Here is a 24,782-nt window from a genome sequence, read left to right on the forward strand (position 1 = left end):
TGATATGCATGTTCCTGAGTCTGTGTAATTGAATAATTAAGTGAAAGGGGCATGTTCAAAATAATAGCAGTGTGGAGTTCAATTAGTGAGGTCATTCAGTCTGAAAAAACAGGTGTCAGTCAGGTGGCACTAATTTAAGGATGAAGCCAGCACATGTTGTACATGCATTTCTCTCTGAAAACCTGAGAAAAATGGGTCATTCCAGACATTGTTCAGAAGAACAGCGTTTTGATTAAAACGTTGATTGGAGAGGGGAAAACGCATAAAGAAGTGCAGAAAATGATAGGCTGCTGGACTAAAATGATCTCCAATGCTTTAAAATGGACAGCAAAACCAGAGAGACATGGAAGAAAATGGAAGACTACCATTCGAATGGATCAAAGAATAGCCAGAATGACAAAGACTCAGCCAATGATCAGCTCCAGGGTGATGAAAGACAGTCTGAAGTTACCTGTGAGTACTGTGACAATTAGAAGACGCCTGTGTGAAGCTAATCTATCGGCAAGAAGCCCCCGCAAAGTCCGACTGTTAAAAAAAAAAAAAGACGTGCTGAAGAGGATACAATTTGCCAAAGAACACATTGACTGGCCTAAAGAGAAATGGAGAAACATTTTGTGGACTGATGAAAGTAAGATTGTTCTTTTTGGGTCCAAGGGCCGCAGACAGTTTGTCAGACGACCCCCAGACAGTGAATTCAAGCCACAGTACACTCTGAAGACAGTGAAGCATGGTGGTGCAAGCATCATGATATGGGAATGTTTCTCTTACTATGGTGTTGGGCCTATTTATCGCATACCAGGGATCATGGATCAGTTTGCATATATCTAAATACTTGAAGAGGTCATGTTGCCTTATGCTGAAGAGGAAATGCCCTTGAAATGGGTGTTTCAAAAAGACAACGACCCCAAACACACCAGTAAGCGAGCAGCATCTTGGTTCCAGACCAACAAAATTAAAGTCATGGAGTGGCCATCCCAATCCCCGGACCTTAAGCCGATAGAAAACTTATGGGGTGACATCAAAAATGCTGTTTCTGAGGCAAAACCAAGAAATGCAGAGGAATTGTGGAATGTTGTCAAATCATCCTGGGCTGGAATACCTGTTCACAGGTGCCAGAAGTTGATCGACTCCATGCAACACAGATGTGAAGCAGTTCTCAGAAACCGTGGTTATACAACTAAATATTAGTTTAGTGATTCACAGGAATGCTAAATCCTAAAGATTTTTTCAGTTTATACAGTCAATATTTGAGTTTCTAATGAAAAATGCAGACACTGCTATTTTTTTTGAACAGCCCAAAATTCAGCCCAACTGGGCTTGCCCACATGGGGCCACCATGGAACCCCCAGACAAAACTGACTGGAGCCCAGCTGGGCAGCCCGTAACCAACCCATATGGGCTGCCCAGCTGAGCTGTTGACAGGGCAAACATGTGATATTTGTTAATAAACAATGAGCAGACACCGTTTTAGTCACAGCCACTTGACATCACATTTTCAGTGATTATTTAGTGAAATATTTCTCCATGTTATCATTTTTGTGAAGGTTGGAGCCACAAGAAACCACAATGGTATTCATGAAGTGGGAGGCAGAACTAATCATTGTCATCAGTGTTCTGCATGTATTAATTCAATTGAAGTACACCTTGCAAGAAAAACTGGGCAAAAGATGTGCTCTTTGGATGAAGTTAAGCATTGAGTATCTAAAAGTAACTTGAAAGAAACAAGGAAGGGATAAGGGAGAAATAATTGAGACTCAGACCCTCTTTGTAGTCTGAGTTCTCACAGGTTGGTGCATTATAGAAATAAACCCTGTTTTTCAATCAAGACGTTGGGCCTCATGTTTATTACTGGAGGGAACTACAATGACAATATAAAATATGTGAATTCCCTACAAATTATTTTTGTTATATTTAGTACTACGAAAACTTTGTTACTTTGCATTTATCTTACTTCGGCTTTGGTTTTAGCTACTTTGGTGTTGCTGCATATAGAAATGCACTTCTAAGAAATTTACAATTAGGGAAAATACAGACGCGTAAGGCAAAATATTAAGTGTCTGTTGGCCAATAGCTGTGACTTTCACTGCTGTTGTAATGTCAGTCATTTTTGTGCAATTTCACTACTTTCTATTACTTAATATTTGTGGCTACACAATGCTACATGCATAGCTCAAGGACAGGCAAAGCAATTTTCGGCACCCCAACTTTTGAAGAGACCCTTAAAGTACAGGTCCCTTCCAACATCTCAGATGGACAATGCTATAACTGGAATGCCTCGAAAGAGGCCCTACCATGTGGGACTTGCACAAGCCAGAAAAAAAAAATCTAGAAGTAGTAGTAAAGCCATGGTAAGTGGAGAGGGAATCTAATAATGAAATACGTACAGGTGACAACTGTAGGCTAAGCCATAAATTAACACAACACGAGTCCAACATGCTTTTGGCAAACAGAGAGAGCTAGAATTTGGAGTTTGATTTGGAGCATGTAATCTTGATTATTTACCTTACTTTACAAGGAGAATTTGTCATTTTGCTCAAACTGCTTTGATAGCTTGTTATTTTAAAGTACACATTGAGTATAAAAACCAACACTTTATTACAGGTAGGGCAGCGCAGTGGTTGGTACTGTCACCTCACAGCAAGAAGATTCTGGGTTCAAGTCCAGTGGGTGATGGAGGAGCCTTTCTGTGTGGAGTTTGTATGTTCTCCCGGTGCCTGCATGGCTTTCCTCTGGGTGTTCCAGTTTCCCCCACAGGCCAAAGACATGCAGGTTAGGCTAATTGGTGGCTCTAAATTGACTGTAGGTGTGAATGGTTGTTTGTCTCGATGTGGCAGCCCTGCGATGACCTGGCGACTTATCCAGAGTGTACCCCGCCTCTTGCCCATAGGCAGCTTGGATAGGCTCCAGCTTGCGTGCGACCCTGTAGAACAGGATAAGCGGCTACAGATAATGGACGGATCTATCAAAGTCTGATCTTCACAACACGTTTGTGGAAGTGTATCATGGCACGAACAAAGGAGATTTCTGAGGACCTCAGAAAAAGCATTGTTGATACTCATCAGGCTGGAAAAGGTTACAAAACCATCTCTAAAGAGTTCAGACTCCACCAATCCACAGTCAGACAGATTGTGTACAAATTGAGGAAATTCAAGACCATTGTTACCCTCCCCAGGAGTGGTCGACCAACAAAGATCACTCCAAGACCAAGGCGTGTAATAGTCTGCAAGGTCACAAAGGACCCCAGGATAACTTCTAAGCAACTGAAGGCCTCTCTCACATTGGCTAATGTTCATGAGTCCACCATCAAGAGAATGCTGAACAATAGTGTGCATGGCAGGGCTGCAAGGAGAAAGCCACTGCTCTCCAAAAAGAACATTGCTGCTTGTCTGCAGTTTGCTAAAGATCACGTGGACAAGCCAGAAGGCTATTGGAAAAATGTTTTGTGGACAGAAGGAGACCAAAATAGAATTTTTTGGTTTCAATGAGAAGCATTATGTTTGGAGAAAGGAAAACACTGCATTCCAGCAAAAGAACCTTATCCCATCTGTGAAACATGGCGGTGGTAGTATCATGGTTTGGGCCCATTTTGCTGCAACTGGGCCAGGACAGCTTGCCATCATTGATGGAACAATGAATTCTGAATTGTACCAGCAAATTTGTTTAACTGGGTTCTCTTTATCTACTTTTAGGACTTGTGTGAAAATCTGCTGTTTTAGGTCATATTTATGCAGAAATATAGAAAATTCTAAAGGGTTCACAAACTTTCAAGCACCACTGTACTTGTGGGTGTGTTGGGTCTGTGTGGGCTTCCCCCAACCTCCCAAAAGAATGTCCCCTGATGAATGCGTGTTTAGACTCCATGTGTTTGTGTCCTGTCTATTTCATATTCCAGCCCTGCCAACCCCAATCAATATAAAATGGTTATTGAAGATAAATTAATGATTAAAGTACTAACACAGTGTCCAAACTCCCAAAAAAAGAGAAAAACGACAGTGCCACATGCATTTTAACATCAATTGAGATGCCTGGTTCCTGTTCAAAATCGTTTATTGGAATTTTATGTAGTATTTTACCACTTGTGTCAATCAAGACATCACCTGGGAACCTCTAAAGGAAATCATATTTTCACAAGCAGATTAACGTAATGAGAAAGCACCACAGTCTGCCAGGATACTGATAGCCCTGGGTTCACGTTTGTTGCCAAGCTACACAGTTTGGTGAAGAAGCACTATAAACAGTATGAAAAATTAGTACACCTCTTTTATTAATTTGCATTTTGGGATTCGACATTTGAACTTAAGAGTTACGCGAGACGGTTCATCAACATGTCGAACTATTAAAATGTAACTTTTTAAACACTCTCCAAGAAGCACATCTTTAACTGTATTAATTCAGGTGTGTAACTAGAGGGACATACCTCAGGCAGAGTTAATTTACAAAATATGCCTCTTTCAGATGTCAATAATTATTTATTGGTTCATATTTACAAAAGTGCATTGATAGTGAGGGCTTCAAATATTTCTTTTTACAGAGATCAAAGCAATAACTTTGTTCATAATGGCAATGGTACAATAATCTACCTTAAAAAGCATGCCTATATCATTTATTTTCTTCATAGGTGACTGGGTTCCAGGTAGACACACCTGGCATACTGCTCCGCTTCAGAGAGAAGTCTGCTGCACAAGGCACTTTGAACTTCGCCACCTCTCTCTCCCAGCTTACCAACAGCAAAGACTAGACCTTACCCTTCCAAACATCCTCTTAAATAGATTTCTGCTCAACATAGTAAAAATATTTACGTGATCAATATTTGTACATACATGTCAAGATATTTTGCTGACTTATCGAATCACTCCTTAGTTAAATATTACAAACTGCTTTCTCAGGACAAACATTTTGGCCAAAAGAAGAGAGAACAAGACAGAGAGGCAACAGACATAATTACATTCTTGCAAGGCCTGGCATTTTGGGGGGGGGGGGGGGGGGGGCAGAAAAGTCTTCACTCTCCCATAACTTTGATAATAGGACTGATTGGAGGTTAAGGACCTCAAGAATGTGAAGCTAGTTTGTAGAAGAGAGACTGCTGAGCTTTTGTTTTAGCAGATGGGGGAGATCTCAAAGGAGGAGGCGGCTGGAAACTGCAGGCTAACATCATTTAGCGATAGGTTCAGAAGACTGGTTCTTAGTTATGACAGGAGTGACAAGGACATCTGCAACCAACATTGGTGAAAATAGTGTGATGGGATGACTGTACAGTTTCACAGAGTAAGCAGGATGGGGTGCAATCGGAACGTGTCAGCACGTGAATCTGATACATGGCTTTCAACTTCTCCGTGTTTTCGAATGCTGGATAAGCCACTGCAGTGTGATGTCTAGGAAGAACAAGAGAAGGAATAGTTACTATTGAGTCAGACACATACAGGCTCAGAAGCTAATAACATTTTAAGAATAATTGCATTTTCATTATATAAATGCCATTCACACTATTTTATGCCAAGATGTCAACTTCAACATCACTAGTATGCGCTTGTTGAACATCCTCATTCCAGGTTTTAGTTCTCCATTGCTATTATAATAACCCCCAGTCTTCTGGGAAATCTTTTCGCTAGATTTTTTGAGGCCTGGTGTGCAGGCAGGGTTAATTTTTTTTTTGGAAAGGTGTTCAGTGAAGTTCCCTCTTGATTTTGATATCTGGATTCACTCTCCTGTTGACAGACTGGTCTCTGGCCAAGCATTAGAGTTACACATCAATCCTGAAATACTAGTGATGCTGGCCTCTCCTGCTCTTCAGACCTGACTGATCCATCCTGATGCCCTACTTCTAGCTGGAGTTCTCATCACTTCACTCCTGTTGAGGATGGCCCCATTTGGACAGTCTAAAGATACAATTAGAAGATGGCTCTGGACACTTACAGGTTTGCCATCATGGCTTTGGACTACAATTACCATTATAACTTTAGGACTGCAATTGCCATACAGTCTTGCACTCAAGTCACCATCAGTGAACAGTTGATAACTTCAAGAAAATGGACCTCATGTTAAAACAATGAATTTCTTGGTTACACAGTTGTACTTTTTGACTATATAGGACGCAGTTATAGAAGCGAGTTACAACCCTGATTCCAAAAAAGTTGGGACAAAGTACAAATTGTAAATAAAAAAACGCAATGCAATAATTTACAAATCTCAAAAACTGATATTGTATTCACAATAGAACATAGACAATGTATCAAATGTCGAAAGTGAGACATTTTGAAATTTCATGCAAAATATTGGCTCATTTGAAATTTCATGACAGCAACACATCTCAAAAAAGTTGGGACAGGGGCAATAAGAGGCTGGAAAAGTTAAAGGTACAAAAAAGGAACAGCTGGAGGACAAAATTGCAACTCATTAGGTCAATTGGCAATAGGTCATTAACATGACTGGGGATAAAAAGAGCATCTTGGAGTGGCAGCGGCTCTCAGAAGTAAAGATGGGAAGAGGATCACCAATCCCCCTAATTCTGCACCGACAAATAGTGCAGCAATATCAGAAAGGAGTTCGACAGTGTAAAACTGCAAGGAGTTTGAATATATCATCATCTACAGTGCATATCATCATCAAAAGATTCAGAGAATCTGGAAGAATCTCTGTGCGTAAGGGTCAAGGCCGGAAAACCATACTGGGTGCCCGTGATCTTCGGGCACTTAGATGGCACTGCATCACATACAGGCATGCTTCTGTATTGGAAAATCACAAAATGGGCTCCGGAATATTTCCAGAGAACATTATCTGTGAACACAATTCACTGTGCCATCCACTGTTGCCAGCTAAAACTCTATAGTTCAAAGAAGAAGCCATATCTAAACACAATCCAGAAGCGCAGACATCTTCTCTGGGCCAAGGCTCATTTAAAATGGACTGTGGCAAAGTGGAAAACTGTTCTGTGGTCAGACGAATCAAAATTTGAAGTTCTTTATGGAAATCAGGGACACCGTGTCATTCGGACTAAAGAGGAGAAGGACAACCCAAGTTGTTATCAGCGCTCAGTTCAGAAGCCTGCATCTCTGATGGCATGGGGTTGCATTAGTGCGTGTGGCATGGGCAGCTTACACATCTGAAAAGACACCATCAATGCTGAAAGGTATATCCAGGTTCTAGAGCAACATATGCTCCCATCCAGATGACGTCTCTTTCAGGCAAGACCTTGCATTTTCCAACAGGACAATGTCAAACCACATACTGCATCAATTACAGCATCATGGCTGTGTAGAAGAAGGGTCCGGGTACTGAACTGGCCAGCCTGCAGTCCAGATCTTTCACCCATAGAAAACATTTGGCGCATCATAAAACGGAAGATACGACAAAAAAGACCTAAGACAACTGAGCAACTAGAATCCTACATTAGACAAGAATGGGTTAACATTTCTATCTCTAAACTTGAGCAACTTGTCTCCTCAGTCCCCAGACATTTACAGGCTGTTGTAAAGAGAAAAGGCGATGTCTCACAGTGGTAAACATGGCCTTGTCCCAACTTTGAGATGTGTTGTCATGAATTTTAAAAATCACCTAATTTGTCTCTTTAAATGATAGATTTTCTCCGTTTAAACATTTGATATGTCATCTGTGTTCTATTCTGAATAAAATATGGAATTTTGAAACTTCCACATCATTGCATTCCGTTTTTATTTACAATTTGTACTTTGTCCCAACTTTTTTGGAATAGGCGTTGTATTTATAAAATCACACTATTGGTTATCACCCAAATGAGGATGGGTTCCCTTTTGAGTCTGGTTCCTCTCAAGGTTTCTTCCTCATGTCTTTTTGGAGTTTTTCCTTGCCTCCATCGCCTCAGGCTTACTCATTAGAGAGAAGTTTATTCTGGAAAAATGTTTAAATTCATTTTTCTATAAAAACTGCTTTGTGGCAGTGTCTATTGTTAAAGGCGCTATACTAATAAATTGACTTGACTTGCCATTAACCTCCTGGCAGTGGCTACCATGTTTAGGGCAACAGATCCTGGGATCGATCAGATTTCATGATGCCACCTTTACAAAAGTCCCTGAACCAACCATTCCAAAACAGTCCAGAAGCATGAATAATCCACCACTATATTTCACAATTTCATGAGTGTTTTTTTTCTCCATGAAGTCCATTTATTTCACAAACATGCTAATGGTGTGCATTGCCAAAAATTACATTTTGGTCTGACCAGAACACGATTCCATTTGAAGGCTGGTAATGTTCAGGAGCTGCATTGTGTCTATGACTCTCAAGAAGGGCTTGCAAAAAAGTGGCTTGTTCTACTTTTCTTCCCAGTTGTAATGGAGATCAAATAGCCAATTTTACTCATTATCTAAGCCAGATTTTTCTCAATATTCATTTTGGAGTACTACTGACCTGCACATTTAAGTTTTTCCTCCTCAACTCACCCAATTCAACCTAATTCAGGCCTGTTAACCATTTCACCACTGCAGACCGTGATTCTGGTTTCACTGTAGTAGGGCAACCCCTTCTGGAAAAAGCTACGAAGTGGTGAAAGGGTTAATTAACTTACAAGTTGAATCAGGTGAGGTGGGAGCAACAGCACACCATAATGTGCACCCATTATTATTTTTTTAATCTGTGGCCCTTATTGCACTTAAATGGCATAACTCAGGCAACTATTTGTTTACATTTATTTCAAACTTCACCTTCTCTGGTTATGTGGTGGATTCATCCTTCCCAAAATCCCCTGCACCACAAAGCGAGTTGCCATTTTCAATGTTAGCGATATTCCAAAAACAATCTGCAACAATTCAGCGTCATCCTAGGCCATAGAGCTTACATTGTAACATGAAAATGAAGCTATTTTGTCAAAGTATCTATATCTCAAATTCTTTCAACTGGTCCATAATGTTTTTGTTTGGTTATTTCATTGTAATGGACCTGAATTGGCTTGTGGGTGGCTGTGAAGGAAAGTAAAAATAAAGCATATTTTGTTCAATGCTTCAACTGTTTGACATGTCAGTGAAGGAAAAAGTTTGAGATGGGTTTTGAAGGGGTCACCAACAGTGAATCTATGGACGTTTTGCTGCACAGAGAGCTAGCAGGTAGCAGTAATGTGCCTTCAAAATAACTAACTAGATTCTGGGAAGTGTGAGCTAGCCCCTTTAATAAAACCCTTTTGCAAGCTACATGTGGTAGAACATTTCATAATGGGTTGTTCACCACTCATGGGTTGCCTGTAGACAAATGTCACTCATGCCTGCGGTTGGGGTGCACTGGTGTAGGATTAATCTATACAAATTTCTCAATTGACACTCCTAGACATGCAGATGATAGTCACTGTCAGGGTAACTTTTGTCAAAACCACGCTGTGGCTTTAACAAAAGCTTAAGAGGAAAATGATTACTGATTAAAGCAAGTGTTTTTCAAACTCTCTGAACAGATATTTTGAATCACTGTAACGTTAAAGTCCAACCATCCTGTCTGTTCTGGTGGCAAAAAATTTGTAGTTGACTGTACATCCCAAGCACAGGAGTACCATCTTACCAATGTTGTCTTTCTCTTTGCAGGAAATGGAGTAGCAGCAGATCTCCCGGTCTTGAATAGCAGCCAAGTTCCTGGTGCAAAAAAAAAAAAAAAAAAGGGGTGGGGTTAATTTGGACAAGTATTCATCAACAATTTTTTAGCTCTCTGAAACCAGCAGATACAATACATTGTACTGTTCCTAATTATTATGCATGTCTGCAATGTTTTCATAAATTATCCTCCTAATATTCTCTCTCTCTCTCACACACACACACACACACACACGTGATGCTAAGCAAAATACTAGTCTCAGTAAGCTGCATGCTCTAGAAATCTGAACAAAGGAACTCCTGTACCTTAATGATATTTTACTTTTTTGATTAATGATAGTAATATTTTGATTTTCTGCACAAAATGTCCACATGCCACAGTTTAGGCCAGGGTCTTGTCTTACATAGACTGTTTGTAAAACATTCTGAACTTTCCAATCAAAAGCCATAGATAAAACCCAATGAACCTTACAGAATTACATTTAGACCAGGAGTGCCCAAAACGTCGATCGTGATTGAGGTAGTTCGCGTGCCATTTACAAAAAAAAAAAATTACGTAAATTAATGTGTGGCCAGTCCGAGATCATACACATGGGTCATCACGCATGCGCGTTCAAATGCACTGCTCCAAAACTCATGACCTCGTCAGCCTTCCAATTTATATCTACTACAGAAGGGGTATAAAAATGAATGGGGGAGCTGGACCATGTAAGAAACCAAAAACTTACCACTTCCATGTAGAATGGGAGGATTTTTTTTTCACTATGTCACATTCAAAGTGCGTTGGTCTGATCTGTCAATCTACCATTGCTGTTCCAAAGAAAGGAAATGGGGAGAGGCCTTTTCGAAGTGTTCATAAAAACTACGACACTGACTTTCCTCCGAAAAGTAAGCTGAGAAAGAGAAAGGTGAGGGAACTAAAAATCACAGTTATTCGGACAGCAGCCATTTTTCACACAGTCAACTTCGAAAGCATCGTTCCGGGTGAGTCACTCCATCGTTAAGCAAAAAAGTGTCATTCCAAGATGGAGAGATGATAAAAGAAGCCTTCATTGAGGCAGCTGACTCTGTTTTGAAAATTTAAAAATAAACAAATATTAGCTTCAATAAAATCTCTTCAACTATCAAGAAGTACAGTTACACGGCGTTGTGAAGTTATGGCTGATAATGTGACAGCAGCTTTGGAGAGACATCACTGAAATTAGACAAATCCATGGACATAAGGTGATACAGCCCAGTTGTGCATTTTTATTTGGATAGTGTTTACAGATATGCCTGCAAAAGAGAAGCTGTTAACAATACTGCCCATGAAAGGACATGTGGAGAGAGGACATTTTTCAGTCTTTCAAAAACGTTTGGGAGAAAACCCAGCTCCCAATTTGCAAATCGATATCACTCACCACGGATGGTGCGCCCGTAATGGTGGGCTGCTCAAATGGATTTATCGCCAAGTGCAGGGAGGACGCTGATTTCCCCAACTTCCTTAATTGCCACTACATAATACACCAACAAGCATTATGTGCAAAAATGCTAAACATGAAAGAGATAATGGATATGGCAACGAAAATCGCCTGTTCTATTCGTGTGAGATCTCTTCAAAGATGGCTTTTCCATGCACATCTGGAGAAGGCTGACTGCGACAGCTCTGAGATCTTGCTACACACTGACGTGAGATGACTTAGGCCCTGTCCACACGGCAACGGATTCAGGTGAATCCGATAAAATTTTTTATCGTTTCGGCCTGGCGTCCACACGGCACCGCCGTTTTGGGTGCCCCAAAACGATATTTTTTGAGAACGGTTTCCAGAGTGGAAAAATCTGGCAACGGCACCGTTGCGAAGTCGTCTGGATGAGTAGAACGGATTTGTTTACGATGACGTCACAACCACATGACTAGAACAAGCAGCACTCACTCATTCACGCCGGGTAGAAGAAGGGGTTTATGCGCATGCGTCCTACTACTTCTATTGTTCTGGTGTCTCCGATGGGACCGTCTTACAGCGCATGTAGAGGTGTGGCATGTGTATTGCATCGTTTTCAGCAAGCGTTGCGTTGCCATATGTACCTGATATTTTACTGATCCGTTGCCCATGTGGATGCGATATTTTTTTTACCCACTAAAAAAATCTCGTTGCCGTTGTCGTGTGGATGTAGCCTTAGACCCCGTCCACACGTAGCCGGGTAGCTGCTAAATCGAAGATATTTTTCTATGTTTTGGCCTGTCATCCACATGAAAACACATCAAAAACGAATATTTAAAAAAACTCCAGGCAAAGTGAAGATTTTTGAAAACTCCGTGTAGGCCTTTTCGTGTAGACAGAGATAACCGGAGTTTTGCATTTTAGAACATCACAATCTGCGCCAAAAAAATTGACAACAAATCTGCCCTGACGTCAAACGTGCGACCTTTGTTTACTGCAGAAGCCAGATTAAGCATGGACAAAGAGTAATGGATCGGAGTAGTGCCTTGAAAGCGTTAATTATTGTGCAGGTGCTATTTACATGTTTAATTTTAGAAGCCCAACTACTGCTCCAAAAACAGGGTCAATATGTCCACATATCTGCTTTGACAAGATTCCCAATCAACGTTTTCTTGCGTCTTTTGAAGTTTATACTCCAAAATTGTGTTTAGAAGCAATTCTGTCTCCGAGTCTGTCCAGACGAACGAGCTTGGGGCCATGTTTTATGTTTAGGCGGAAGTGACGCCAACAGAGGGCTATTTTGATGTGATTAGGGGGTAGGATTTGGGGAAATAATGCCATCTACAGGTTTGGAATGCTTATGAATGTGATTGAAAACGCAGATGTTCGGTTATGTGTGCAAGGGATTTTTTTCGAAGACGAGGTGGTGTGGATAAAACATTAGTAGAGGAAAATTCCTCCAGAGATTTCGAGAGCTCTGTCGAGAGATAAGAGTTTCTCCTTGACATTAAACATGCAGAATACAAGCAACTTAATGATGAGCAGTGGCTACTAGATCTGGCATTTTAACTGATCTGACCAACACATTGAATGACCTTAATTTAGATCATATTGACAACGGTTTTGTTTTTACAAAACCGTTGTCAATATGATCAGCTTAGTTAATGCTTTCAAATAAAAAATGCAGCATCTGTCCTCAAAGCTGCAGCGCTAGGATTTGGGGAACTTCTAAAATCTCGCGTCAGAGCTTGAGACGCAACGGAAAGTGTGTCTCAAGACTTGACAGTGCGCACTACACAGAGAAGATTGGAAAATGCCTGTCAGACTTTGACATATAGTTTCAAGACTTTGCTTTAGTTGAGTCAGTAGCTACATTTATGTGCTACCCATTTAAGGAAGATTTTGAGGTTGATGCACTTGCATAAAAAAATTGCAACACTGTTTCACCTGAACTCGTCTACAGTGGAGGGCGAGATTTTGACACTACAGGCTGACATTCAGCTGAAGTCCAGGGCTCATGGAAAGTTTTGGAACTTACTCACAGAGAAAAAGTACCCAAACATGAGGAAATGTGCTACCTCCTTGACTGCATTATTTGGCTCCACTTATTTATGCAAGTCAGCCTTTTCTCACAAAGATGATCAAGTCCAAATACTGTTCCACCATGACTGATGATCATTTGGAAGTCTGCTTGAGGCTGGCAACCAGCTGCTACTGTCCGGATTATGCAACCCTGGCTGACTCCATGCAGTGCAAGTCATCAGTGTAAGGTAGTGACCATAAGTGTATTGAATTGTATTGTGCCATAAGGGTTTATTCAGTTTTGCAATGTACGTCAACATATATTGTATAAATAAAGTACACTCCGGAAATAAATAAATAAATAATATACATCTTTAAGAGCAAACAGCTCGCATGCCGAAAAAGTGTGGGCACCCCCGATGTAGACATTCCCAGATATGCATGCCACAAAATTTCCTCCATTTTCAAAAGTGGGCACTGTGTTTAGTCTTGGACACTAATAATATACAACAAGATAAACTCAAAACTATCCAAATTTGCCCAATGTGATCAATTCTTTGTGAAATGCTGTCTGTGTTTCAAAACAAAATATTTTTAAGGATGGAACATGGACAAGGTTTAAGGAACTGAAGGAAACTGCCTTATGACCTTCTTCTGTCTTTTTAATACAGTAGGCTGGAAACCCAGCAGTTAAACATTGCATGCAGCCTACAGATGGCAGTACTTTCTTTGAAAATACAAGACTTTACAAGATTTTGTACTAGGAGAGATACGCTGAACATGTAGAGTGGCTGAGAGTCACATCAGTCTGCATCTTGGTGCCATGATTTGACTCACCATTACTTAATTGTCAATGACAAAAGACTGCCTCTTCGAAAAATGTATGAAACCTATAAAGCCTGCATTTTCTTTTTGTCTAAATTGATGGAATCTAGAACCGAGTCCGCTAATAAGTATAAATGCAACACAAGCACAGTATTAGGTCATGCATTTTAAAGTCATAAGATCCAGCAAACCATCAGAGGTTTGAAGAAAGGATAATAAATACACATAACACACATCTATACAGTTAGTGGACACTGTATTGGATACACCTCACTTAGACCTACAGTACCAGTCAAAAGTTTGGACACACCTAATTTCTCTTTACGAAGAAGTGGAGTTGGCGCATGCGCATTCTGTGCTACGCACTTCCTGGTTTCCGAGTTGTTTGCGACAATTCTTTTTTCCACGAGTATTGGTGTTAATCACTAATCTTTTATTTTTTTCTACAAATAATTTTCCAGTATACTCTTCAGTTTTTATTGTACTTTCACTTCCCTTTTTGTACTTTCCACTTTCGCTTACCTTTTTCCAGGTCCCCCCCCCCCCCCTTTTTCGGAAGAACGCCAAGACCAGAAGCTTTCTTTTCTCCTCCTCCTGCGTAAAGACGACAAGCGGAGGCCATCCACATTAGATCTGCTTTAATATCAACAGATCTTCGATTAAGGTATGTGAATCTTTTCATCATGGCACACCTTCAGCCTGTTCAGTGTGCCGAGTGCAGGATGTTTATCGTTCTTCCTCTGTCGCTAGTGATAGCTTTATTTGTGATAATTGCAGATTAGTTAGCGCTCTGATGGAGAAGACTACAGTCCTAGAAACACGTATTCAGGCTTTAGAGAAGGCCAGTGAAAACAAGAACAGTGTAGTTTCTGTAGGGGAAAGTCTGGATGCCCTAGGTAGAGTTAGTAATTCCCCAACTCCGGTATTAGAGCCCTTACAGCGGGGCGAATGGGTGACAACTCGGCGGCATAAGTGTAGAGCCAAAGCTACCGCTGAGGCTCGCCCACGGGAGCACCACTCCTCTCCGCGTCACGTGTCAAACAGGTTTGCTCTCCTTAGTGATGCACCCACTGAGAAACCTGAAAGAGCTTTGGTTATAGGGGACTCTATCATACGGCACATGAAATTAGCTCAGTCTTTGGGGCACCAGCAGCTTTAGTCAGGTGTATACCGGGAGCCAGGGCGCCAGATACAGCAGGTAATCTTAGGGTCCTAGGCAAGCACAGGTTCTCAAAGATAGTTATCCATGCAGGAGCTAATGATATACGCCTTCGTCAGTCTGAGGTTACTAAGAGTAACTTTGTAGAGGTGCTTAAATTAGCGAAGGCGATGTCTGATGCTGTAGTATGCTCTGGCCCCATCCCAATGCGGCGTGGTGATGTAGCTTACAGCAGGTTATGGTCGCTGAACTGCTGATTGTCCAGGTGGTGCTCTGAAAACAGTGTGGGCTTTATAGATAATTGGGCTAATTTTGAGGGCACTGCTGGCCTGGTAGGGTGGGATGGTATCCATCCCACTCAGGAAGGTGTTGCTCTCATTTCCTGCAGCATAGGTCATAGTCTCAGAACAGGACTAGTTAATTTCTGACAATCCAGAGCCAAGGCCAGGGAGCAGACGAACAGGCTAAACCAACTGTCTGCTAGCTGCACAGAGTCACAGGGATTAAAGCCAAAAAAAAAAAAATCCTGAGCCTGAACTTTTTAGACTCATGCAAGCGACTATATATATATATATATATATATATATATATATATATATATATATATATATATATATATAAATAAAAAATGTGGTTGCAGGGGTCGTAATATGCGACATGAACACATTCACAGGGTCAAAAAGATTGCATGAATGATTGCAGACTAAGTTTGACTTTTGAAAATGCAATACCAAAAACGGCCAGTAGATGGCAAAAGTGCACCTCACCAAAATATGCTACATGTAGCATTTAGGATTTCTTTTGATATCGAGTTTTGATGCTAAGCTTTGTCCTTAACAGGTTACAAATTGACCTACAATCACAAGGTGAACTGTTACAAGGGTATGTGAAATTCAGTCTAGCATTGGAAAAATAAAATCTTTGTAACCATTTAATTTAGGGTACATTAAAAGGACAGTGGTTTACTTTTTAAACAGTTTTAATAATTCAAATAATTCAACAATTTCAACATTTCAATAACTTTTAACTCACAGCTGCTCTGTGAGCAGGGTCTGACTCGTGTCTAGGAAGAACCTTTTTGCCGCTGGATGCATATATGAGCTTCTTGGAGCACAGCGTGCAGAAGCAAGCGCCTGGCTCCCTCAACTTCCTACACCAACTGCTAAATGGCTTGCCATCTCGTCCAATCTCCTCCAGCCATGCCCAGCGCCATTTATTCTTCAGACCTTTATCTATGGCGAGGGTATTTTCTCCTGGCTTCATACACTGCATCGTCCCCACTCCATGAAATGCCGCTCTCTCTACTCTGAAGTTGCTCGAGGCACATTGTGTTAAGACCCGCCCTGTTTTACTTCTGATTGGCTAATACTGTTAGTTTCAGAACCGGAAAGTTGCGCTTCTTTCCCATCATTGGCAGAGAACGAACACACTAGAAAGCCATGGGGTTATCGAACGTTTTTTTCCCCTCCTAATAATATATATTAGTGCTGTCAAGCAATTAAAATATTTAATCGCGATTAATGTCGCGACTGTCATAGTTAACTCATGATTAATCGCAATTTAATCGCACATTTTTGTCACATGAAAAACCATTGTAATTCTCTTATCAGCATAAAAAAGTGAATGGGCTTGCTTTGTACCAATGTTTTTTTTTTTTTATTGCAGAGCATAACACGTCTTGTCACAGCCACTGCAAAGTTGGGCTGGAGCCGCTGATGGGAAAACGAAACCTAAGCCGAGCACCGTGGCTCTTCGTCCCGAGGCGTGGGGCTAGCGCACCCTGCCCGCGCTGGTTCTTTGGGGGGAGGGCAGAGGACTCTGGCTGTGCGGGGCGTGGCATTACAGTCTAACAGCTATCGTTTTTCTAAGCAAAGTCTCTGTTCCAAGTTCCTGGCAGTTTCAAAAGCTTATGAAAAACCTACATCATGTCACAGAGCGTTAATCTCGCGATAAAAAAAAATTATCGCCGTTAAAATTGAGTCAAGTTAACGCGATAATAACATGACATTTTTGACAGCAATAATATATGAGTGATTCCACGCTTATGGGTACTGAAATGGGAACATGAACTTATTTTTAAAAATTCACCTAAAATCATTTCTTTTTTTACCATCAGGTCACAAAACATGTAATCTTTAATGAATGATACGTTAAAAGATAACTTTAATTTTCTGAGATCTAATAAAAACATATTTATATGCCAAAGTCAAGCCTATGAGTTCCAAAATGATGTCTGTTACATTACTTCTGTTACGATTGTCTATCTCGCGTCTGTTACAAATTAATTACAATCTAGCTATATACCATGTTAATCTTATTGAAAGAATGTGTATGTTTATTCTACTACACATGTTTATTAATTATATTTGCTAAAACATCACCTTCCTATGTTTCAAAAAGTAATTCTACATTGTTAAAATTGAGAATATATATGTCCACAACACTTCTGTTACGTTCTGACTTTGGCATATAAATGTTTTTATTACATCTCAGAAAATTAAAGTTATCTTTTAACATATCATTCATTAAAGATTACATGCTTTGTGACCTGATGGCAAAAAAAGAAATGGTTTTAGGTGAATTTTTAAAAATAAGTTCATGTCCCCATTTCAGTACCCATAAGCGTGGAATCACTCATATATATATATATATATATATATATATATATATATATATATATATATTTTTTTTTTTGCCCGCAGTCAAGCGCTGCTCGCCGGAAATCCGGCAGGGGGCCGGAATACTTTAATCCCTGGAGTCATCACTCAGGGTCCACTACATCGAGACTGTGTCTGTTCCCCGAGCTAAACAAAAAAGTAGAAATATTCAGAAAGTTTGTTCCAGTAACCTAACCAATATAAAATTAGATCATACTAACTGTACAGCCACTGCCAGCACCTTTGATCTAAAGGTGGGGCTATTAAATATTAGATCCCTTACATCTAAAGCGCTAATAGTTAAATGAACTTATTACTGATCGGGAGTTTAATGTATTGTGTAACAGAAACATGGATTAAACCAAATTAATATATAGCATTAAATGAAGCGAGTCCTCCTGTATACATATATACACCAGCCTTGTCTAACTGGAAGAGGGGGAGGCATTGCGGTTATTTATAATGATTATCTAGGTGTAACACACAAACTTGGTTATAAATTTAATATATTTGAAGTTCTTCACACTAATATAAATGTATGTAGTCTCGAAAAATAAGTCTACTCAGTTAATTCCGTTACTTATTATTTACAGGTTCCGGGACCATATTCTGAGTTTCTTTCTGAATTTGCAGATTTTATCTCAGACCTGGTTATTTCCTTAGACAAAGCTTTAGTTGTTGGAGATTTTAATATTCACTTCAGTAACCCAGAAGACCCTTTAAAAACAGCGTTTGTGTCCATTTTAGATTCAGGAGGGGTTAATCAGTGTCATAGGATCGACCCATAACGGTGGTCACACAATTACAATAGCTCTTTATTATTCCATAGTTGGGCAATTTGTAGCACGACAGCAGTCGAGTTAAAAAATTACAAAATAAAATAAAACTTAAAAGACAGAAAGAACATTATACATATACACAATCAAAAATCACTATAAAAACGAATACATTAAAAACAGGTATACAAAAGTTGTAAACTGAGATACATAAATTTATAAGAATGAAAATCAGGCAAAGGGGGAGATTCAAAAACAATAAAAGTACTGTTACTGAATAATAAAAACAATTACAACAGTGGCCTAATTTAATTAAAAACATATCTAGTTGCTTCTCTTTTGATTTAATAGAGAGATTGCAGTGGGAATAAATGACTGCTTTGATCGGTTTGTTCTAGTTTTGGGGACCCTATAACGCCGACGAGATGGTAAGATATTGAATTCCTGGTAAAGTGGGTGTTGATGGTTACTAGCTATAGAATTTGCTTTGTTTAAAACTTGTTTCTTATACAATGTGCTAAGATTGGTTTGTTGTGTTCCAATAACTTTGCTACAGATGTTTACCATTCTGCTAAGTTTGTTTTTACACTGTACACTAAGATTTCCAAACCAGCAAATGAATGAAAAGCTCAAAACACTCAATACAGGATCTATAAAAAAGCATTAGCATCCTCCTGTCAACTTTGAAGAAATTCAACTTCCTCAGAAAGAACAGGCGCTGTTGACATTTACTTAAAATCATGTTAATATTATCCTCCCATCGTAACTTATAGTCCAACATAGAACCAAGATCTAATACTAACATTCGGGTTAAACATAGAAAATATAGTCACACTTCCACAGTCTGAAGTTATCTCAGATCATTATCTCATCTCATTCAAAATATGTCTGAGTAATAATATATGCACCTCACCACGCTACTGTATTAAACGTACATTCACATCAACTACTGCACAGAGCTTTATAAATGAGCTCCCAGTTATCAACTTTGATTGGGTCACTGTCAGCCCCTGCAGAACTTGATCAGGCAACTGAATGCTTAGAGTCAACATTCCGCTATACTTTAATGTAGCTCCTCTTATAAGGAAAATGATCAGAGAGAAAAAATTAGCACCCTGGTATAATGATGACACTCGCACATTAAAACAGACCACTCGAAAATTGGAACGTAAATGGCGTCAAACAAAATTGATAGCATTCAAATTAGCATGGAAGGAGAGCTTCTTGATGTATAGAAAATCTCTTCGTGCTGCTAGATCAACATAACTCTCCTCTCTAATGGAATCTAGGATTATTTTTATCTTCTTATTTAATACTGTAGCAAAATTAACCAGGAATAAGTCCACTATAGGACACATGCACACCTGCAGTATGTAGTAGCAACGACTTCATGAATTTTTTTTAATGACAAAATTGAGAATATCCGACAAAAAATTCAAACTAATTTAAGGTCAGACAATGTAAGTGACCCTGTAGTTAACAATATAACTGTATCAGATCAGCAATTAGAATGTTTTACTCCCCTTAAAGAAACTGAATTACTTTTCATTAATCTCAGCATCAAAAGCCTCAACTTGTGTACTAGATCCCTTACCTACACATCTATTCAAACAGATAATACCTGAAGTAATTGAACTGCTTCTAAAAATAATACATTCTTCTCTCAGGATTGGCTATGTACCCAAATCCTTTAAACTAGTAGTTATCAAACCCCTGATTAAAAAAAACCCTGACCTTGATCCCTGTCAGCTGTCCAATTATCGGCCAATATCAAACCTCCCCTTTATCTCCAAGATCCTTGAAAAAGCTGTGGCACAGCAGTTATGCTCATATTTACATAGGAATAACATCCATGAAATGTATCAGTCAGGATTTAGACTTCATAGCACAGAGACAGCTCTGGTTGAAGTAGTAAACGACCTACTGTTGGCGTCTGATCAGGGCTGTGTCTCACTGCTTGTGTTGCTTGACCTTAGTGCAGCATTTGATACCATTGATCATTCCATTCTTCTGGATAGACTAGAAAAATGTTATGGGAGTTAAGAGAACGGCCCTCTCCTGGCTCAGGTCTTATTTAACTGATCGCTATCAGTATGTTGATGTAAATGGTGATTTTTCTAGGCATACTGAGATCAAGTTTGGTGTTCCACAAGGTTCTGTCCTGGGTCCACTGCTTTTTTCTTTATATATGTTACCTCTGGGTGATATTATTCATAAACATTGTACAACCCCAATTCCAAAAACGTTGGGACGCTGTGTAAACTGTAAATAAAAACAGAATGTGAAGATTTGCAATATCATGGAAACCCTACATTTCATTGAAAATAGTACAAAGACAAAATATCAAATGTTGAAATTGAGAAACTTTGTTTTTTGAAAAATATTTGCTCATTTTGAATTTGATGTCAGCAACATGTTTCAAAAAAGTTGGGACAGGGGCATGTTTACCACTGTGTTGCATCACCTCTACTTTTAACAACACTCTGTAAACTTTTGGGAACTAAGGAGACCAATTGCTGTAGTTTTGAAATTGAAATGTTGTCCCATTCTTGCCTGATGTACAATTTCAGTTGCTCAACAGTTCAGGGTCTAATTTGTCAAATTTTGCGCTTCATAATGCACCAAATGTTTTAAATGGGAGGCAAGTCTGGACTGCAGACAGGCCAGTTTAGCACCTGGACTCTTTTACTACAGAGCCATGCAGTTTTAATATGTGTAGAAAACGGTTTGGCATTGTCTTACTGAAAGAAGGAAGGCCTTTCCTGAAAACGATTTTGCCTGGATGGCAGCATATTGCTCCGAAACGTGTATATACATCATTCAGCATTAATGATGCCTTCCCAGATGTACAAGCTACCCATGTCATGTGCACTAAGGCACCCTCATACCATCACAGATACTGGCTTTTAAACTGTGCACTGATAACAAGCCGGATGATCCCTTTCCTCTTTAGCCTGGAGGACATGGTGTCCATGATTTCTAAAAAGAATTTCTACTTTTGATTCGTCAGACCTTGGGACAATTTTCCACTTTGCCTCAGTCCATCGTAAAAGAGCTCGGGCCCAGAAAAGGTGGCGGTGTTTCTGGATATTGTTTATATATGGTTTTAACTTGCATTTGTGGATGCAGTAATGAACTGTTTTCACAGATGATGGTTTTCTGAAGTGTTCCTGAGCCCATACAGTGATGCAACAGATACGCATCTGCTTTTAATGCAGTGTTGCCTGGGGGCCTGAAAATCACAGACATCCAATGTCAGTTTTTAGCCTTGTCTCTTGCATACTGAGATTTCTCCAGATTCTCTGAACATTTTAATGATATTGTGTACCATAGATGATGTGATCCCCAAATTATTTGCAATTTTACATTGAGGAACGTTATTCTTAAATTATTGCACTGTTTGCCCACGCAGTCTTTCACAGAGCGGTGAACCCCTCCCCATCTTTACTTCTGAGAGACTCCGTTTCTCTGGGATGCTCTTTTTATACCCAATCATGTTAATGACCTGTTGCCAATTAACCATTTTTTTTAAGCATTACACAACTTTTTCAGTCTTTTGTTGCCCTTGGCCCAACTTTCTGGAAATGTGTTGCTGACATCAAATTCAAAATGAGCATATATTTTTCAAAAAACAATAAAATGTATCAGTTTCAACATTTGATATGTTGTCTTTGTACTATTTTCAATGAAATATAGGGTTTCCATGATTTACAAATCTTCACGGTCTGTTTTTATGTTGCACACAGTGTCCCAACTTTTTTGGAATTGGGGTTGTATTAGTTTCCACGGTTATGCTGATGACACACAGTTGTATGTTTCTGCAAAACCAGATGAGAGACACCAGCTTAATAGAATTGAGGAATGTGTGAAGGACATTAGACACTGGATGCTTATTAACTTCCTTCTGCTTAACTCTGATAAGACTGAAGTACTCGGACCACATGCAGCTAGAAGTAAGTTTTCTGATTACATAGTAACTCTAGATGGCCTTTGTTTCTTCACGTGCAGCAGTAAAAGACCTCGGAGTGATTATTGACCCCAGTCTTTCATTTGAAACTCACATCAATAACATTACCCGGACAGCCTTCTTTCATCTCAGAAATATTGCTAAGATAAGAAATTTAATGTCACTGCACGACACAGAAAAACTAGTTCATGTTTTCATTACCTCCAGGTTGGATTATTGTAATGCCTTACTGTCTGGATGTTCCAATAAGTGCATAAACAAGCTCCAGTTAGTTCAAAATGCAGCAAGAGTCCTTACTAGAACTAGAAAATATGACCACATCACCCCTGTCTTATCCACACTGCATTGGCTCCCAATAAAATTTCGTATTGTTTATAAAATACTACTACTGACCCTTAAAGCACTGAATGGTCTCGCGCCACAGTACCTGAGCGAACTTCTGGTCCTTTATGACCCGCCACGCCTACTTAGATCAAAAAGGTGCAGGCTATCTGCTGGTACCTCGTATAGTGAAGGCTACATTGGGGGCAGAGCCTTTTCTTACAAAGCCCCACAGTTATGGAACAGCCTTCCAAGTAGTGTTCGGGAATCAGACACAGTCTCAGTGTTTAAGTCTAGGCTGAAAACATATCTGTTTAGTCAAGCCTTTTGATAATGGTGTTTATGAGGGAAAGGAGTAGATCTGGAGGGTCCTCAGACAGTGTGTTTTGGTAAACTGGGATGTATGGATGCTGTCAGTCCCCCACTCGCTTGCTCACTCGAGTTTGATGACAGTGTAGTGGCTGGCTGCTTTATGTCCCGGGGCTCCCTCATGCCTGTGTTACAGTACCTTCTGGCTCTCTCCTTTTAGTTATGCTGTCAGTTAGTTTTGGCAGAGTCCCTGCTTGTACTCAGCGCAAAATGTATACTGTACCTACTTATTCAGGTGACATTGGGCATACCCAACAACCTGCATTTTCTCTCTCTTCTCTCTCCCCCTCCCCAATCTGTCCCCTCTGAGTTACATGTCAATCCTGGAATCGAGGTGCTGACCTCTTCTGCTCCTCGGACCTGCCTGATCCATCCTGATGCCCTACGTCTGGTTGGAGTCTCATCACATCGCTCCTGTGGAGGACGGCCCCATATGGACAGTTGAAAGTCACACTTGGAAGACACTCTCAACACTTACAGTAATGCTTTTGTGGCTGAGGACTACAGTTGGCTTGCTAATTTTGGGACTGCGGTTGTCATGAACAGTTTTGCACTCAAGTTTCCATTAATGAAGAGTTATAACATCAACGAAACTGACTTCATGTTAAAACTGTTAATGTTATAGTCATGTCTGTTGTTGTCCAGGTGAGGATTGGTTCCCTTTTGGGTCCGATTCCTCTCGGGGTTTCTTCCTCGTGTCGTCTGGGGGAGTTTTTCCTTGCAGCCGTCGCCACGGGCTTGCTCATTGGGGATAGATTAGGGATAAAATTGGCTCATGTCTTGGGTCATTCAGATTCTGTAAAGCTGCTTTGGGACAATATTGTGAAAAGCACTATACAAAAACTTGACTTCTAATTCAATGTTTTTTCTTTATTTTATTAAGACACTTCATGTCTTAAAGTATTGATGGATGTCGATTCTTTTTACTTGGTTGAGTGGTTCTTGACATATGGATTAGAGCAATTCCAGCGTTATGGACGTGACACTTGAACTCAAAATGGCAACAAATGACCCAGTGCATGTTTTATTGTCTCCCAGTATTTAAACAGGTGTTGCATATTTTAAGGCTGTACCATACTGGAGAAGTGATAGAACAAGAACAATTCCCATAGTACATCTAGGGCATGCCAGAAAACGCCAATAAAAGATGCGTTATGGACGTGACAGAAAAAGTATCACTTTTCTTGGGTGACTGTACATTTTTATCAAACTCTGTGAAATTGTAAACCTAATGTCGAAATGGAGATATCCATTTGATAGAGGGGTCCAAGGTGAATATTAAAAAATCTTTGTTTAAAATATTTTGTATTTCATGCAAAGTTTCGGAAGGAAAAGTCAGCGTTATGATGTGACGAAATTCCGTTATGGATGTGACGCATCTGAAATAGACATGGCATATGTTTAGAAAATCAGCAATTTAACCACCATAACCCTTTGAAAAACTCTCTAAATATCAGCTAAAACTATCAAAGTTCTTAAATAATATTTAGGATGGCTATTGTTTTGCTGTTTTGTGGATTTTAGCATACATTTCTGTGGCTTGTGGCAATAATATAGAATTGTACATGATCAAAGTTGATTTTAGCTTGGGGTTTACATTATAAGAAAGAAAGACTGACAGTGACATATTAGGTTGGTTACAAATTGGTTCAACTTATTCACATCTGTAAAATACAGGCCTAGGTGAGATCTCTGGGAGTGGTTTTGATGTATTACATGT

At 39.8% G+C, this 24,782-nt stretch overlaps 1 protein-coding gene across 1 annotated transcript in view; it reads right to left on the minus strand.

Moving 5' to 3' along the window:
- Positions 1–4,449: 4,449 nt before the first annotated feature.
- arl8ba (ADP-ribosylation factor-like 8Ba) overlaps positions 4,450–24,782 on the minus strand; it is an 87,072-nt gene continuing 66,739 nt past the window's right edge. The window contains exons 6-7 of the mRNA XM_060919221.1: positions 9,517–9,587; positions 4,450–5,372 (exon numbers count right to left, since the gene is read on the minus strand). Of these exons, the coding sequence (XP_060775204.1) occupies positions 5,323–5,372; positions 9,517–9,587 (121 nt within the window). The 3' untranslated portion in view covers positions 4,450–5,322. The remainder of the gene's footprint in view (positions 5,373–9,516; positions 9,588–24,782) is intronic.

This window comes from Neoarius graeffei, chromosome 4 (assembly GCF_027579695.1).
Source record: "Neoarius graeffei isolate fNeoGra1 chromosome 4, fNeoGra1.pri, whole genome shotgun sequence".
In the NCBI taxonomy this organism is placed as follows: domain Eukaryota; kingdom Metazoa; phylum Chordata; class Actinopteri; order Siluriformes; family Ariidae; genus Neoarius; species Neoarius graeffei.